General features: G+C 39.2%; 3 protein-coding genes across 3 annotated transcripts; 1 reads left to right on the forward strand and 2 right to left on the reverse strand.

Moving 5' to 3' along the window:
- Positions 1-244: 244 nt before the first annotated feature.
- LOC115015095 (N-acetyllactosaminide beta-1,3-N-acetylglucosaminyltransferase 2) lies at positions 245-1,600 on the forward strand. The gene has a single exon (XM_029442255.1). It carries the CDS (start codon positions 245-247, stop codon positions 1,598-1,600), a length of 1,356 nt encoding a protein of 451 aa, XP_029298115.1.
- A 1,876-nt stretch (positions 1,601-3,476) lies between these two features.
- On the reverse strand, positions 3,477-7,442 carry eif1ad (eukaryotic translation initiation factor 1A domain containing). Its single transcript, XM_029442101.1, has 5 exons — positions 7,279-7,442; positions 6,817-6,937; positions 6,616-6,724; positions 5,575-5,683; positions 3,477-5,478 (listed from the first exon to the last, which is right to left on the reverse strand). Exons 2-5 carry the CDS (start codon positions 6,901-6,903, stop codon positions 5,256-5,258), a joined length of 528 nt encoding a protein of 175 aa, XP_029297961.1. The 5' UTR covers positions 6,904-6,937; positions 7,279-7,442; the 3' UTR covers positions 3,477-5,255.
- A 665-nt stretch (positions 7,443-8,107) lies between these two features.
- Positions 8,108-16,595, reverse strand: ctsf (cathepsin F). The gene is made up of 14 exons (XM_029442100.1): positions 16,165-16,595; positions 15,288-15,398; positions 14,643-14,724; positions 13,391-13,452; positions 12,894-12,966; positions 11,717-11,830; positions 11,430-11,578; positions 11,159-11,255; positions 10,943-11,023; positions 10,342-10,461; positions 9,465-9,529; positions 9,206-9,296; positions 9,067-9,125; positions 8,108-8,785 (listed from the first exon to the last, which is right to left on the reverse strand). Exons 1-14 carry the CDS (start codon positions 16,408-16,410, stop codon positions 8,711-8,713), a joined length of 1,425 nt encoding a protein of 474 aa, XP_029297960.1. The 5' UTR covers positions 16,411-16,595; the 3' UTR covers positions 8,108-8,710.
- Positions 16,596-17,695: the final 1,100 nt, after the last annotated feature.

The following is a 17,695-nucleotide window of genomic DNA, read 5'->3' on the forward strand; positions in this document are numbered from 1 at the left end:
GAGACGCGGAATATTTTAATGAGCCTGCATTGGACATGGGAAGGGAAGCCAAACCTGAATGTCTTGTTAACTCGCATAACTCCCACCAAAACTCACTGTGTTGGGTTGGTAGGCACTCCAGATACCCAAATGTATGTGCACAAGCCCACAAATCCCCTTTAATGTGTTTTTGTACTCATAACATTTCTTTGTACACATATTCAAGATTTGTTCACGAACATCCTATTTGTGTATTTTCAGTTAAATGGCGTGGTGCTGGTGTCGCTGGCGTCGCTGGCGTCGCTGGTGTCGCTGGCGTCGAGTGTTACTCTGTGTGTGCACACCATGCATCTCCCTGGCCCTGCTGTTGGTCTATATCATGTTGTTTCTGGCCATGCATAGCTTATCAGCAGTCTACAACCAGGAAAATGTTCACTTTGTGGCCTCAGGAACTTTGAGGAACGAGAGCTTTGCTAAAACTTTCTGGAATCTCAATATGCATGGGGACGCCATTTGGAACCACCTGCAGTTGACCATTGACCGCCAGTTCAACCCCATCCTGCGGCCCAAAAACATCACAAGAGGATTTGAAGATGGTACTTTTTATGAGCAAGGTTTCTCTGAAGTTACTGACGTGAAGAGAAAGGTTTCCCAGCTACCACAGCAGATGCAAGAGTTTGTGAGCTCCATGCAAAAGAGAGACTACGCAACTGTCCTCCAGCCAGATGGAGCATGTGGAGCTGGGGCAGAGCAGGAGAAGGAGCCCCCTCTCCTTCTCATGGCCATCAAGTCAACAGAATCTCATTTTAAGAACCGCCAAGCAATTCGACAGACATGGGGTCGGGCAGGATGGGTAGCCGGACAGAAGTGGAACAGCAGGGATGGAGGATACGTCCGAAGGGTGTTTCTGCTCGGCAAAGAAGATACTGAAGAGCTGGGTGTGGATTCATCTGAGTTCCTGCAGATGGAGAGTAAACGTTATGGAGACATTCTGCAGTGGGACTTCAGGGACATATTTTTCAACCTCACTTTAAAAGATGTGCTCTTCTGGAGCTGGTTCTCCCGCTCGTGCAGTCGGACTCGCTTCGTCTTTAAAGGGGATGACGACGTCTTCGTTAACACCCCGGTAATGCTGACCTACCTCAAGGACCAGCTCAAGAAGCCACAAGCACACAAGACCATGGAAGACTTTATGGTTGGAGATGTCATAGCTGCTGCCTCTCCCAAAAGAGACAACAAGTCCAAGTACTTTATCCCAGACAGCTTCTACAAGGGCTTGTACCCTATGTACGCAGGCGGTGGAGGGGTGGTGTACTCCGGTCTGTTGGCCAAACGCCTACACAACATGTCTAAAAGGGTTAACCTGTTCCCCATCGACGACGTTTATGTGGGGATGTGTATGTTTTGGCTTAACACTCACCCAGTCCACCACCCTGCCTTCCTCACGTTTGACTTTCCCATCAAGGAAGAGGTAGAGCTGTGTTCGTATCACACCATCCTGTTGGTCCACAAACGAAGCCCTCACCAGGTAGTTCAACTGTGGGCCAACATGAAAAAGACAAAGGCACAGTGTTGGGATGTCCCCCTGAGAGAGACAGACAAGAAGAAAACTCAACTTTAAGACCATGGAAGGTTTCACTCTATTGAACAATGTACTACAGTCTTTAGTGAGCAGCTGTCATGAAGAGATGACACTGTATTACACTGTATGTATTTACTTCAGGCATCCATTTTCTGAGGTTATGTTTAATTATACTAAACAATGTGAAAGACTTGGGGTCCATCAACACAGCCTGAACAATGTTTAATAATCTTTTTGTAACCAGTTCTTTTTTTAATATTTTAGAATATTTACTACAAATTAGACATTCTTCTAATATTATAAGTTTTTTATAAATGTTTCACCTGATAGTCTAATTAATTGCCATTCGTATTCTGCCAGAAATCTCCTGAGGTTTAGTCAACAAAACTATTTGGTTAGTTTAAGGAAAAGATCGTTTGGGTTCAAATAGAGCTTTTCTGGCAGAAAGCCCTGAAGGCTAACTTTCCACCGTAAGGGTCAACTTTTATTACTTATGAATTAGATTTTTCATTTGTAAGAGGAACAATGTTTAAGGGCTAGTAAAATCTCAAATTACCGCAATTTATCTTCTATATGTTCTTGTAATTCTACTCTTAGTTTAGGTTTCTATGCTCGTCTTATTTCTTCTTTTACTTTCACTATTTATCTGAACGATTGCTGTCGTCGTGCTGCTGTAACAACATAATTGTGTGCATCAATACAGGTTCATCTTTATTATTTATATTTGAGTCTAAAGTGGTTGAGCCAGTTTTGCAGTATGTTTCATTATCTGTACTGAATGTGCAGCTGGAGGCAACTAATCATGTGATACTTCAGAAGTAAAAAGTCTGGCTCCGCTCCAGTACTAGTGAATAAAGTCATTGTATTGTACAAACACTTGGTTAAGTGATGTGCTGTATGAAAGCAAATGCAGAAACTAGAATTACTGCGTCTTGGAAGAAAAGATATTAAGTGTATTTCTTGGCGACATGGAAGTTATTACTATATCGGCCCGATATGATTCCAGTGAATCATTTCCAGATTAGAAACAGGCTGTCTTCACTCGGAGACTATTTTTAGTGGAGGACGGAGAGAGAGCTTTGTCACATGGTGCAACGACTATCACCTGAAGCTCAGTATCAGCGACACCAATGAGCTGGTGGTGGACTACCAGAGGAACATTGAGAGAAACATAAAACAACAGTCCTTGTATCAGCAACTGGGAGAGGAATGTCAGAAAAAGATGACGCACAAATTTGAAATTCATTATAAAATCAATTCAATACAAGGAGCTGTGTGTAAGAGCGGTGTAAGTCCAGCTAATCAAAACAATATCCTTCAGAGCCGTGAAACAGGAAAAAGGGGTTTAAAAGCACAGCTCGAACTTCAAAACCAACAACTAAAGTAAAAGAAATGTTCCGACAACGGTGCCAAGGTGATTTTCTAACAGATTTATTTTGTCCTATGGAGAACTTTTCTCCATCTTTCAACGGGTGCATTCACGCCACCAAATTCAAGTTGCCACTTCAACGTAAACGTGAAAGCCCCTTTCTAGTGTTCACATGCTTGACCAAAGTTTCAAATATGGATGTTGCTGCAAAGACGCTACAAATCCTAAAACGTGGCTGCTTCACACACATCTCAACATGTGGGCACTCAAGATTTGTGTCACCAAACTAGTATTCATCTAAAAGTGAAATACGGTAACAGTCTCCCCTTCTGTTCCTGAGTTATGCCGTTGATTAATGGCCAGAAAAGTGTTTTTGCAGAACATTCTGATTCAACTTTTGGATATAAAATGTCATTACTTTATCATTTCATCCCGTTAGACATTTGTGTACATTTTTGGGAAGGACAGACATTAAAACACACAACGGCCGGCCCACTGCCCTGAGAAGCAGAATGAGTTGTACTTTATGGAGGTACTGTTAACGTAACTGTTAATATAGATTCATTACAATTTTTATATAAAAATACAATTCACAAGCTCTTCGGGCAATTATTAGTTTTAATGAAAAGAAGGATGCAAGATTTTAAATAAATCATCGCAAAAGTGTAACTTCCACAAAATCTCCCTAAGCTGTGAGAGAAGAGAGGAGTTGATCAAATCATCTGGGCTGCCAATAAATGATCAGCATTTAGAAAGGATGCAAGTGCAACATGATCTACAAATAATACTAAAACTTGTTTTTGTTTACTAAGCATTAATATGGGGTGGGGGGTTGACCCTTGACTTTGGGTCACCCTGTGCTGATCCAAACATGTCAAAATATTCACTTTTTAAGAATTTGGTCACAGCCATGTTTGTTAAGGTCTGTTGCATCAAGTCACGATGTTTGAGGAGAAATCACTCGGCATCACTTTGAATATGAAGCAAGTTTCAGGAAACAAATCAGAGCCAAAATGTGTCACAAATGAAGTTCCTATAGAACTGGTTCCCCGAGCATACTGCTCAATGGCTTCTTCTTTTTATATATGGTGAGCTCATCTTTTGGGAATTTATACATTTGGAAAATAAATTGTATTTCATAATCATGCCTGTTAATATTTCTGTTTCCAGAAGAGCTGGTTCTTTGAACGAGAAATAAAAACTATTCTTTACAAGGAGATCTATTTCCAAAACTTTCATCATTAGACAAATCAAAAACAGCAACTGGGTAAGGAATGTCAGGACAAGATGGCTCAAAGCAATCAATACAACAGCGTGATACATGGTCAGTTTGAAACAAGAATATTTTTGACATTTCTTTGTTTGTGAAAAAGTCAGAAGATGACGCACACATTTGAAATTCATCAGAAAATCAAATCAACACAAGGAGCCCTGTAAAAGAGCTGTACGAGTCCAGCGAGTCAAAACCATATCCTTCAGAGCCGTGAAAAAGGGTTTAAAATCACACCTCGGACTTCAAACCCAACAACTAAAGGTAAAGAAAGGTTTCAACGATGGTGTCAAGCTTTTGAGTGATGCAATTTTAGTTTTTAACAGATTTATTGTGTCCTATGTAGGATGAATCAACACTTAACATTAACATTATCCTGCAGATGTACAGTATGTATGTAATGTACTAGCAATACAGTAAAGGCTGCACTGGAGGTCAGAAAATATTTTTTAGAAAGACATTGAAAGTTCATGGGAACTGAAATGGGATTCTTAATAATGTTTAGTTAAAGTTCGACATTACTGACTTCTGCTTTTTATAAGCAATAGAACAAGAATTACTTATTTTGAACCATTAAAAAGGACCAGTGTGTAGGGTTTAGTGGAATCTAGCGTTGAACTACTTGATACCCCCCACCTCCTTCTCCAAGTGTGTAGAATAACCTGCGATGGCCGGCGAGGATTCATGCTCCCTTGCTTTTTCTTGTGTTAAAGTATGATCCTCCATCTGCCAACATTTTTAGCCAGCCCCAGAAAACAAGATTCTTAGTTTGAGGTGATGATACACTCATGAAAACATAGTTCTGCATATTATATTCCATTTCTGCCAGAAGATCCCACTAAATACTGCACACTGGTTCTTCAAGTACACGTCCATTCAATGAGCCCAGCCCTTTGGCGTCTACAACAGGCTGTCCAGAGCGAGCTGTTGCACGAGGATCGACATTTCAAACCATCATCACAAAGTCAGTGATGGCAGCAGCACGCCGTCTCATGATTTCCACAACTATCTCTCTCTCTCTCTCTCGATTGTCTGTGTCCTCCTCAGTGCTGCCACTACAAACCATTTTCTGTCCTTTTCTCTTTGTCATCATCTTCTTCGTCACTGTCCTCCTCCTCACTCTCAATGTACTGGTAGTTACAGCGGTTGGTGTTTACAAAGAGGTCGCTCTCATCATCTTCAGAGTCACTGAATTCTTCGTCTTGCTCCTCCTTATCCTTTTCCTGCTGTTCGTTTGTCTTGTCATGCTCCGGCGGCTCCTCCGTAAAGCCCTCTGGCCTGGAGGAAGGAAGAAGGAAAAAGCACAAACACACTCAGTTACACTTGATGTGACATGATGCTGGTTGTGTGATGTGTGTGTTTGTTTCCACTCACCAGAGCTGTTGTTTTTGCAGGTTCTGAATGTGATCTTTGTAGAGAATGAAGCTGATCTCTGCCTTCACCTTCTCTCCTTCCTCAATGGGATCCACAATCACATAATCACCTTGGGGATCAGAAAGCAGACATATATGAAATATGAACCAAAAAATAAAAGGTCTTTATAAATTAAGAGTCTAGTTTAAAAGGCTAGTCCTTACCAATACATCCCCACACCAGTGACTGACATTGGCCCCTTCTATTGATGTCATATCGATATCTATTCTCTCGAAAAAGCAACATATGCCAACACTGAGTCAAAGGTCCCACATGTATAGACATTGTGGTAGCATATGTCAGCACTACACATTTTTGAAAATACATGGCTGGAGAAGATATTAGTACTAGGGCTGTTCTGAATGTCTTTCTTTTTTTTGTTTTACATTCAAAGCTTCTATTGATGTTTTCGAATGAAGCTTTGAATGTCTGTTTTCATAATGCCCCTTAAAAAATGGAGGGAAAACATAGATCTTTTGTTATTGTGGTTATAAAAATGTATTTGATGTTAGATTGATGCCAGACCGCCCGTTAATAGAGGTGCGGGCCTCCCTTTGTGTGGGCCAAATGGGAGAGTAAACCGTTTTTGACCACAGTGAAAATGTTATTTTTGAAAGTCTTAACGCCAACAAATATGGATCGAAGCAGATTATTTGGTTTGATAAAAACATGTTGTGAATTTTGGAAATTATTACTTCGATATTGTGTGCATGTGTGTCAGTTTCCTTGACGGACAAATATCAGAAATTCTGTGTTTGAGGGTCTAATGTGGTAAAAGTGGAGATTGTTACCGATTCTATCCTCTGTTATCTACCAGGCATCCAAAGGAAACAGGGCAGCACTCGTGTGTGTTTAATATGTGACTTTAATAATGAAATAAATACATTTCAAGTGTATTTAAATTCATGGTTTGTTGTGTTCCTGATCAGTGTTTGTGTCCCGGGGAGAAACCAGATTTCTCTTTTGGGTCTTGAGCTGAAAGGGTTAGGGAACCAGTCTTACCTCTCTTGATCCACAGGTTCTTGCGGAACTTGGGGGGCATGCTCACCAGGAACGTCACACCCTGGGCGGTGACCGCTTCATGGAGGTTGTTACCACGGCTACCAGTGACCTGCAAGTGGAGGATGGAGACAGTGAGGGAAATGTCTTGCTGCTGTACTGGCGGTGCATCTACGTACACAACGCAGGCCACAAACAGCTCACCTTCACGATCTGCTGGTTTTCTGTTGGCGTGACAAAGTCTCCAAACACTTCCATGACGACGTGTTTGCGTTTGGTGGCCTGTGACATTATGAACGCGGAGTAACGAAGGCTACTTCGCCAGCTGAGAAAGAAGAGAGTGCGGTCAAAGTGATGCTAAACAGTAAAGCAGGCCAGCTGTGGTCAAACAACGATACATCGAAAAGTTAACGTGGAAACAAGCTAAGCTCACACAAACTAGTTACCAGTTAGCTTAGCAACTTTTATCAAAACTACCGCAGTGATTTCAATGATTCCCTTAACGTATGTTAAGTTGTGCTAGATAGTTAGCGAAACGCAAGCAAATAGCTAATTTCTTAGAATTACTATACCATTAACATTATTAGTGCCTTGGCTGACTAAGCTAACATTAGCTATCTCAAAACGCATCTCCAGCGTAACCACGAAAGCAGGTTACATACATACCTTGAAAGAAAGAAGATAAATTGTGTCTCTTAAAGCAAATAGAGTTTCTAGGCAGTTTGACAAAAGCTAAAATCACTTTGGAGAGATGATTATATCAGTGAGTTAAAACCGAGCCACATGCGTTTCTGTTTTCTGGCAACACAAAATGCTACACTTCCGGTGTCAAATCTACCCTTTTCAAAATAAAGGTTGATATTTTTTCTGTACGCATCTGTAGGCTAGGGACATGCGATTATAATTACACATTAAAGATAAAGACGTGTGTGTAACATTAGTAACTTTGTCACGTCAACATCAAATTGCTATTAACTGTCTGACTACAATAGTATATAATAGGATGGGATATTGGTTTCTTAAAACCTTCTGCTCCACACAGGTCTAGTTATTATGGTGGATGCCAACCGCTGTAAAAGAAGAAAAAGAAAAGGGGTCTAGCTCTTCCTTTGCATTGTGGGAAATAGAGTTTTGTTTTCTCTCAATTTAGGCAACATTAAAGATCACTAGCATTCAATGTTACCAACCTCTTCTCACATAATACACAAGGTAACATAAAATAAGATTTTCTTTATGAATGCCACCTTTCAAATTTCTGATTTTTTCTTACTTAAAGCTGTTCATTGTTAAAAACATAATTGGACGACAAAGACATTTATTCACCATAATAGCAGTGCATGTTTATGAGGTAAAATGTTGTCTCCACTTACTTTTCAATAAAGTAATTATATACAGTAGAATCTAATCACAGTAAAATGTATGTTGCATGTTTGTATTGTCAGTGTATTAAGTTTCATCCTTTTTTTTCCATTGAGAAAAGAACATACACAAAGAATGGATTCCACACTTTTTTATTCATTCTTCATTAACTTCTTACAGCAGTTTTTACAATTACATTGCAGTTATGAACGGAGCATGTATGCAGACCAATATAAGATAAAACCCCCATCTTTCAAAACTCCTCTCAAGTACTACATATCATTAGCATGAACACTGGTAATAACACATGCAAGAAAACTCACAAGGCAGAAGTCTAACTAAAATGAGTGCACACTCTTGATCAAACGTGGACTCAGTTAATGTGAGGAAAGATGAGTTAAAACCCAAACTTCCTAAAACACAGCAATCATTAAGACCTGCAGGACAAACGGAATTAAATGCGCACATAAAATGTAAGTTAAACTACGATAAAATTCCTCAGCACAGCTAGCTTTATTAGAACTGGTATGTTTTTAGTAAACTGACACAAGGTGTGAGGTATGAAGGTGGAGACCTAGTCTGGTTTAACGGAAGGGTAACATCAGTAGTGCTTTATGCGTGTGTGATTGTAATCATCATGCATTTTGGATCAAGTGTGTGTGTGTGTGTGTGTGTGTGTGTGTGTGTGTGTGTGTGTGTGTGTGTGTGTGAGTGTGTGTGAGTGTGTAGTGTTAGTGCTTTAGTTGACCACAGCAGATGAGCACATCTTGTTGATCCCACACGCATTGGACCCCCTGTATAGATAATAGTAACCCTGAATGAGAGAGAAATAAAAACACACATAGAAAACAGTAGTTAGTTTTGTACAGTATGGTGCATCCCAACAGAACAACACATTTCAGGTAAGACATGACACTGCTGGAGTTTTTACTACATCACAAAATTATAGTGAGATCTTTCATTTTAAAATCAGAATGTAGGTTCTAGTTGCTATATTTTCAAAAAGACTAAAGTATTATTTAAAAATAAATGTTATGGCTTTCAACCTTTCTCTAATCCACAAACAATGACTGTCAGTAGGTGTGGGGGTCTTACCTGCTCTCCATAATCCTCTCCCCAGCTGTTTTTGATGGCCCAGAATGGGATACTTTTACCTGAAAGCACAGACATATTAATTCAGGCGTAAGAAGTGGGTAAATAAAGTCAGAATAAAAAACAGAGTAAAAACACTTACGTTCTCCGTATCCCACCAGCAGCACAGCGTGGTCGATCATCCAGGGGTTGCAGAAGATCTTCAAAGGGTGAGACACACCCTTCCTGTAGAACTGAAGAAAAGTAGAAGATTACTTAAACACGGTTGCATGCTGATGATGACATTATAGTGAAAAAGAGGTGCATTTCAACATAATGTTATCTATCTATGTAATGTACATGGAGGTGATGGCAGTGGGTTTTAGTTATTCAGTCATTACTGTGGTAACAATACTGCTTACCTGCATGGCAAAGGCATTCAGTGCAACAGAGATTGGTCCATTCTCAGCCAGCCAACCTGCAATTTCTGAGGAGAAATAAAGAAGAATTTGCCATTTAACTTTGTTTCAATCTGCCACATGGCTGAATGTTCTAGTTATAATAAATAAAGCTGCAAAATTAACACCCATTAATCTCTACTACGTATTTGTCTTTGAAATATGACAAATCATTGGAGTTATGTCTTTACTGGCTGTTCATTACATTGAATAGTGTCACTTTAGGATAAAAAAAAAAGCTTCTTGGTGTGTATATTAGAAATACTTTCTGTTGATGTGAACAAACAAAATACAATTTTCAGTGATAATTAGGTTGACAGTAAGGATACATTAAGAAAGGGAAATATACATAAGACAAGTAGAGCGTATTTAGTGTTTCATATAGTCCCACTCTTTTCCCCATTTCATGTCATGTTGTGCTACTTTGTAGAAATTATTTTTATTATTATAATCAGCTTTGCCATTTATTCTTTAAATATAAATATTTTAGCCAACAAAATAAATGTATTTATTATCAGAGATGATTGTGATCCATAAACCACTAACATGAAGTGAGAGTGGCATTAGCCAATTTTGGATATTGATCCACAAACTTGCAACATATATACAATAGAGAAATAAATGCAACTGCATTACAGAATCTGCATAATGACGACAGTTGTATGTTTAACAAGTAACTGTTGCAGAATATCTTCAATTAAAAGATTCTGGAGTCGGAATCAATTGTTGTTTTGTTGAAAAACTTGTTCTGAAAAATAGTTTCCAAAGACTCAAATCATTAAATAAATGTTCCCAGCAGCAACATACTGTATGTGTACGTTTCCTTCTTCAGCCCACTCACCCTTCTCATCCTTGGACAGCTCCACAGAGCTGTTGATGTAGGCGGCCACCTTCAAGGTGGTGAAGTCGCAGCTCTGCTTCTGCCCGGTGTAGGAGTAGTCGGTCTCGGTCTCCAGGCCTCCTAAACAACACATGCAGGACGATTAAAGGGTAAAGCTTTTACTCAGTGTCGGCATAAATGCATGCTTTGGGAAGGCTGCTCAGAGTAGACATGGGACGATATGAACATTTCGTGCAATGATTATCCCGGCCACGTGATTCATGATATCGTTCCGAGTGTCATAAAAATATGCTGAAAACTAATATTTGTATTGCATCACAAACAGTACACATGTTTTCTTTTAGTGAAACATTTACAATCTTGCATTATGTAATCATAAATCATAAGGTTTATAAATAAAGGATGCATTAATAAAAATATTTCACGATTATTCCCAAAATGGAAATTGATCACGATCAACTTATTGTGTGTTTTTTATCGATGATGATCCCAATACGTCCCATCCCTAGCTCGGATTCAATAAATAGCTGTAATTTCCAAAGTAAAAAAATGTGGATTGGAAGCTTAAATGTTTCCAAATGGCTGCACACATCACTCTTACCCAGCTTCTCTATAGCTTCATAAGCGTTTGACGGCAGCCCTCCTCTGCACGCCTGGTCCAGCCCATCACAGTCGACCAGCTCTGTGAAGGATGAATCAATGAACCAATCAAATCAAGGCTTTTATTTGCTAATATAAAGAAGGATTGTGCGGGAGAAAGTTATTGAATTATTGTATCATCTGTGTTTGTTTAGGTTTGTGCACATGTGTGTGTTACCTTGTTCAGAGAGGGACAGCAGCGTCCCATTTTTCAGGAACCACTGGCCTTCAATGTTGCCTGTGACAGAAAATGCCCAGCAGGATCCACACATACCCTGCACACACGCACGCGCACGCGCACGCGCACACACACACACACACACACACACACACACACACACACACACACACACACACACACACACACACACACATTAGTATGAAGAGAGTAGGAGGTGTAATTTATTTATTTATCACCTGTTATTTAGCGTGACTATAATTAAAGCTACCTGGTTCTTGATGGAATTGACAGCTCCGTGATCCCGCCAATCCCAGCTGGCAGGGGCGGGGCCTCGGGCAGAAGAGGCCGGTTTCATTGGTCGGTGAAGATTCCACTGACTCAGTAGCGGGTTCAAGTACGTAGAGTGAAACTCTTCCTCTGGAGAAAGACAGAAGGAGAACTGTCACACTTTTGTGTTACTTATGAGGGTTTTTTGAAGAAAAGCAGAAGGTGCATTTCCTCATTGGAAACTGTGTGGAAATACAAGTAAATGCACAAACACGCAGACACACGTACCAGTTAGATCGCTGAACTTGGTGACTCCATACTCGGCTGAGCCTTGATCCAAAGACTGAAGCTTCTCAGCAGTCTTCAGGTTCTCGTGGAAGATGTGCAGACGATGGTCTGCCTCTGCAGGAAGCACAAAGGTCAAATAAACACATATTACAAAAATGAAACAGTGAAAGAATCCGTTTTACCGCCTTTATAATTCATTTTCTGTGGAAATGGCAAAACATAATGAGTAGGCAGAAGTTGTTTGGTAAACATGTTGATCTGCGTTGTTTTGACACATTTAACCTTTTATTTTCTGTGACATTCTCTCTCGTAGTGATTTGTAGAGTGTGTTGGACATCTCATTTCATCAATAAACTAATATTTTAAACCAATAAACAACAAATTTACCAATATTTAAAGCTTTAGATCCCAACGATCACTCCAGCTTCCTATCTCTTTTATCAAACGTCCTTATCTGATCTGTTATTGATAATCCATAATCTGCAGATTTACTGTCTGAGACAAACTCTTCTGTCTGGCCTGTTCATCTTTTCTTTGTATTTCTCATGTAGGATTCTTTGCTATTTTAAAGTCAGTATTGTTTAATTACTAATACCAAAGGTGTTGAATGGATGGGGTATAATTATCCTTACGTTTGGGTTTTAATACAGGAAGAAGAGCATTTATTGCCATTATAGTGTCAGGAGTAATTTACTGGTGCTTGTTAACAATTTTCCAAATAGAATGCATATAAAAATAAAAATAACTAACTACCATGTTTAGGATTTACAAAAACAAAACAGAAACAAAAACACATTTCCAAATGTTTAATACACACTAATAATCACAGGTTTGTTTTATATGTGTTTCCCAATGTTTTGTCAAACTTCTTTTTTAAATGCAAAGTGAACTACACGTTCTTTGTTCCACGAGTTAACGCCTTTGATGCGTATACATCTATTCTTTATATTTGTCTTGCCCTTTCCCCTCAGTTCATACTAATACTGGCTCGTTCTACTTTCAAACAACCTGTGAATACAGTAAGGAAGCAAATGATGTTGTGCTCTGTACATGATCTGTGCAGTCTTTGTTATCAGTGAGCTGTGTGTGCATAAAGGCTTCACGGTGTGCAGACAGGAATGTGACACGTTACACATGCTGCTTTGTTTGTTATGAACAATATATTCGTGTCACTCACCCTCCTGGCTGCTGTAGTCCTTATTGTATGTGACCATGAACTGTTTGAACTGGCCCAACAGCTCCACAGACTCCTGCCAGATCAAGAGCAGACAAACACACAGAATCAACAACACAGACTTTATCCTCCGCTCAAGGTTTAAGGTGACGAGAGCCGTTTACACAAGCGATGGCCTGCTGGAGTATATAAAGACAGGACTACATGTGTAATGTCACTAATAGATATCACTATGTAACGTCCCCAGTTGATTACTCACATTAAGACTTTTTTTTGCATTACAAGATTTTTTTAATGTTATGTTTAAAAATGCAAATGAGGCATTATCTTATTATACTTTTGAAAATACTGTGAACATCCATTAAATAAATCCATTTTCACCATGTTTTTGGTCATTAAATGTTCTATAAATCTGGCTATGAATGACATCTGAACAAACCCCTCTTTGAAAACCTTTAGAATATAGATCCATCAACATTGTTGTCAGACATCATCTTTACCTCCAGAGGCTTGATGGTGGATGCATCCACGACCTTGTTGGTCTCTTCTACTTGAGATTCAACTGATGAGAAAGAAATCCAAGACAACATGTGATTTGTCAATGTGCAGAACACCTGCGTATATTCATGGTTCAATAAGACATTGACTCTATGGACTTTCAGTAAGTCAAATAAATGGAAATACAATTTTTGCTTGTGCTTGTAAATCAACAGAACAGAAGACGATGTGGTCAAACATGAAGAGATTGTTTCCTCTGTGACTATATCCATCAGGATCAGTGCCAATCAATACAAATGGATCATTTTATTATCCATACATTATCCTTACACCCAATAATGTAACAATTTCCTTCAAAGCATGTATTACAATGTGCACTTTACCTGATCAGAAATGTATTACAACCTAATAAGGAAATAACTTGATCAATAATGTAATAAAAATGTTCTGACTGATATTGTAATAACAGTTTCATTGATCAGGTGGTGTCTTTTTATTTTATTGATGTTGTACTAATTTGACGGATAATGTATTAATGAAATGGAAAGTGTTGAAAGTAAAGCATCATTAGAATACTGTTAGTCTCATGTTAGCCCACTGTCTTCATTTTTGGAAATTCAAACACTAGGCTTTCTGTAGAATTTGAAATGCAGAAGGAAAGTGATTCATTGCTATGAGAAAAAGATGCATTAAAGTAAAATCCCTCTCAGTGGGAAGTGATGGGGATGTTACTTCATACCCGTGCTGATTGGTCGTCCATTAGATCAGACACCATCAGAATAAATTCCCAATAATGTAATAAGATATTACCTTATCGGTAACAATGTTTTATTACAATACCAGTCAGAACATTTTATTACATTATAGTGTTTTATTAAATTCTTGATCAGGTTAAGTGTTTTTATTACATTGTCAGGAAGTTATTACATTACTGGGTGCTACAATCCCTTTATACTTTAAAGATTATTTATACATTGTTTTAACCAGTTTGATAAGGCCACTGTCATCCTGGAACACATTGCTGATATTACAGAGAAAGAAAAGCATCGTGGGATAACACTGAAACCATTTAGACAGCAGGTGAACAGTGATTATAGTTCATCTCGACCTCTTGGGGTAAGAATAAATGCAAGATACCAGTGCAGAGGAACAACACTCACTCACTGTGAACCATAGCTGTGTTTATCTGCTATACCGGGACTAAACTATGAATCTCAGATGTGTAATGATCCCCTTGTTTGGCTGCTGACTCACCTTTAGGCTGGCACTTCTGTTTGAGCAAAGTCGAAGTTCCCTGCCAGGGAATGTCCCACACTTCGAACACACACACTTCCGTCTGACATAAAGACAAACATACACAGGACAGAGATATTCTATATTAAGTACAGTAAACTAACCTGATTATATGTTCATATACAGTGTGTATTTGAAGTGTTGAAAAGGAATTGAACACGGGGAATAATTTTAAGTTGAACACACTGCAGTCCAATCTAACAACATGAAGAAGGGCAAGTTATTTATGTCTCTTAGATCATCTGTGTTCTTTGCCTCCTTGGCTTAGATAGAGGGTGTTTTTAGGAATGGAAATAGGTTTCCACTATAAACTTTAAGAACAGAGGAGCAAACAAACAAAAAAGTGTATGTGTCAATGCTGTATGCAAGCCTGTGGGCATGAGGGATAAGTGTGCTTGGAGTAACTTCAAGTCTAACTCAAGTCACAAGATCAGATGACTGGTAACATCTCGGCGGAACGAACAAAACTACACTGCTGCAATAATAAACCGAACACAATCAGATGCACATTCCCGTTTTCTTTTTTAATACATCATGCGTCTTCTTCTATAACCATAACATTGACCGACTTTCTAACCTTCACACACAAACACACACACATCCTACCTTGAGTTTCTGTAACTCGGGATAGAAGTCACATGTCCTGAGCATGGTGGATTTCTTACATTGAGTGTTACTCAGTTCCACTGTTATGGTGTAGCGGATACCCTTAACAAGCTGGAAAACAGACAAATATACACATACAGTGGTCACTTTTAATATACAAAGATGAAATATTCCCCAAATAAAGCATTTTTTCAGACATGGCTCTGATTGTGTTAAAGTCTAGTATACTAGCCAGACATTTAGCCAGAATTCTGTGAATTGACTGTGTTGTTGTATCTGGATGCTTCTTTTGCTGCATGGAAAGACTCTGGGGGCACCAGACCTGAACCATGGATGTATAAAGAGAACTGCACTGCACAGATGGATGAGGCAATTTGGTTTTAGTGTCAAGCCAGGTCAAACTTAACGATATGACTTCCGGACAGAATGAAAACATGAACATATTAAGAGACAAATGCTACCTGTAACCTTTCTTTGTAGGCTTTTCAGAAAATGTGAAAATTAAAAATAAACCACAAACTCGATGACAAGTCTGTGAATGGTGAAAATAAAAACGTGCTATTTCATTTTATCCCTGTAGATCAGGAACATTTATAGTGCAGTGACCAGCTTATGCCATTATTCTGAAGGTAAGTCACCTTGTTTCCGGCCTTTGTTTAGCTAACTCCTGCTAGCACGACGCAGTTGTAAATGGCCCCCAGTTTACTGTTGTTTACAAAGATCTGAGAACATATAACTCTCACTGCAATGTCACACACCAGTACACAGCCGACATTCTCCATCTACACTTGTCTGTTATGGCAAAATAAGACGCTACAATGATGTGAATGAATAAACGGTGAAATGACGTTAAAACAAACCGTCTTTGTTGATGTACCTGTTTAGTGGCAGAGAGGAGCCGGCTGACTTTGCGGAGGTGCATCGCGTTGGAGCCCCGGTTGTAGCGCTCCTCGGCGAACTGCAGAGCCTTCTTCAGGCCGGGGTCGGACTCCTGCAGCCGGAGAGGAGAGCCTGGAGGCCCGAACAGAGGCCGGTCGATGTCCTCCCCAAGCCCGAGTACCGAGCCCAGCACGGCGGCCAGGGCCAGCCAAAGGATTACCGGACAGCCGAATCCGACCACCATGTTGCCTCCGCTGTGTTGTCAGAAAGATGAACAAACGGTGTCCAGTATTTGCTCAGTTAAAAAGAGGGATGTTTGTTTTTCTGGAAGAAACAGCGATATCAAGTTATCAGCAGTGGTTATACAAGAGGTTACAGTGTTGTTGTCAAACAGCACTGCGATGAGGCTGTGGGAGGAGACAGAGGTATTATTAGGCGGGTTGTGTTCAAGAAACATACAGTTAAAACCATGCCTAACACCCCACACATGATCTACAGTGCAGTCTATTATATAAATAGGCCGGAAAGACAAATCACCTGGTTATCATATACGTTGATGATCGCAAGATGATAGATAACGTATATTATATTTTACATTTTTCTTTTAAAAAGTTACCTTTGTCTTTTACCACACAATGTGTGGCAGTCCTTACATCTGGGAACCCACTGAAATGATATTGAGTCATACCACACATAATAATATACTCTATGCTTTTGGAAATGTACACATCCCAATAACTGGCTACGGTCATTCAGATATATATATATATATATATATATATATATATATATATATATATATATATATATATATCAAAACTATGTCAAAACTATTTTAGACCTCAGTCTTCAATGAGTCACAGATGTTAATGTTGTCACCGACACTGCAATTATTAATTTCTCCATTACCAAATAAATAATTTAGTAGACTCTCACTTTTTATTTTTCAAATACTACATAGTATTTTTTATTAGCCCATACTTCTAAACAAATATGGTAAAATCAAATGTTCCTAATATCTTTAGAGTACAGCCACTAGAGGACGACATAATACCTTCACTTTTTGACGCTTTTCCTAGGGGACTTGAAAGTAAACGACGAGGGTCTGACTGTTATTTTCTTTCACAGCTCTAGATTACATGTGTTACGTGTTTTTAATCTGTAAAAGAGATGGACCAGGAATCTTTGGGTTATAATATCAAGTTATTTATTTACATCAAAAGTGCAACAAAACATCAAATTATACTCATGAGGGCCAATCAGCTCCACTGCTCCTCAGAACATCAAAGTAGTTAACTGTGTCAGAGTTTTACAAAAAGGCCCGAACGAGCTCTAACATTTAGCCTATATCTCTAGATAAGAGGAATGTTTTCTTCTTCTTATTGGTTGTTGTAGGCCACCATCCAATGGTGGCCTTTGTTGGTGCGGTAGGCGTGATCATGCCTCTTGGCAGTTTCATCTTTGGTGTCCTGATTACATTTATTGCCACAGTTCAACTCACTCTGTGTGAGTAAATCAAATCAAATCAA

The sequence above is a fragment of the Cottoperca gobio genome, chromosome 10 (assembly GCF_900634415.1).
Source record: "Cottoperca gobio chromosome 10, fCotGob3.1, whole genome shotgun sequence".
Lineage (NCBI taxonomy): Eukaryota > Metazoa > Chordata > Actinopteri > Perciformes > Bovichtidae > Cottoperca > Cottoperca gobio.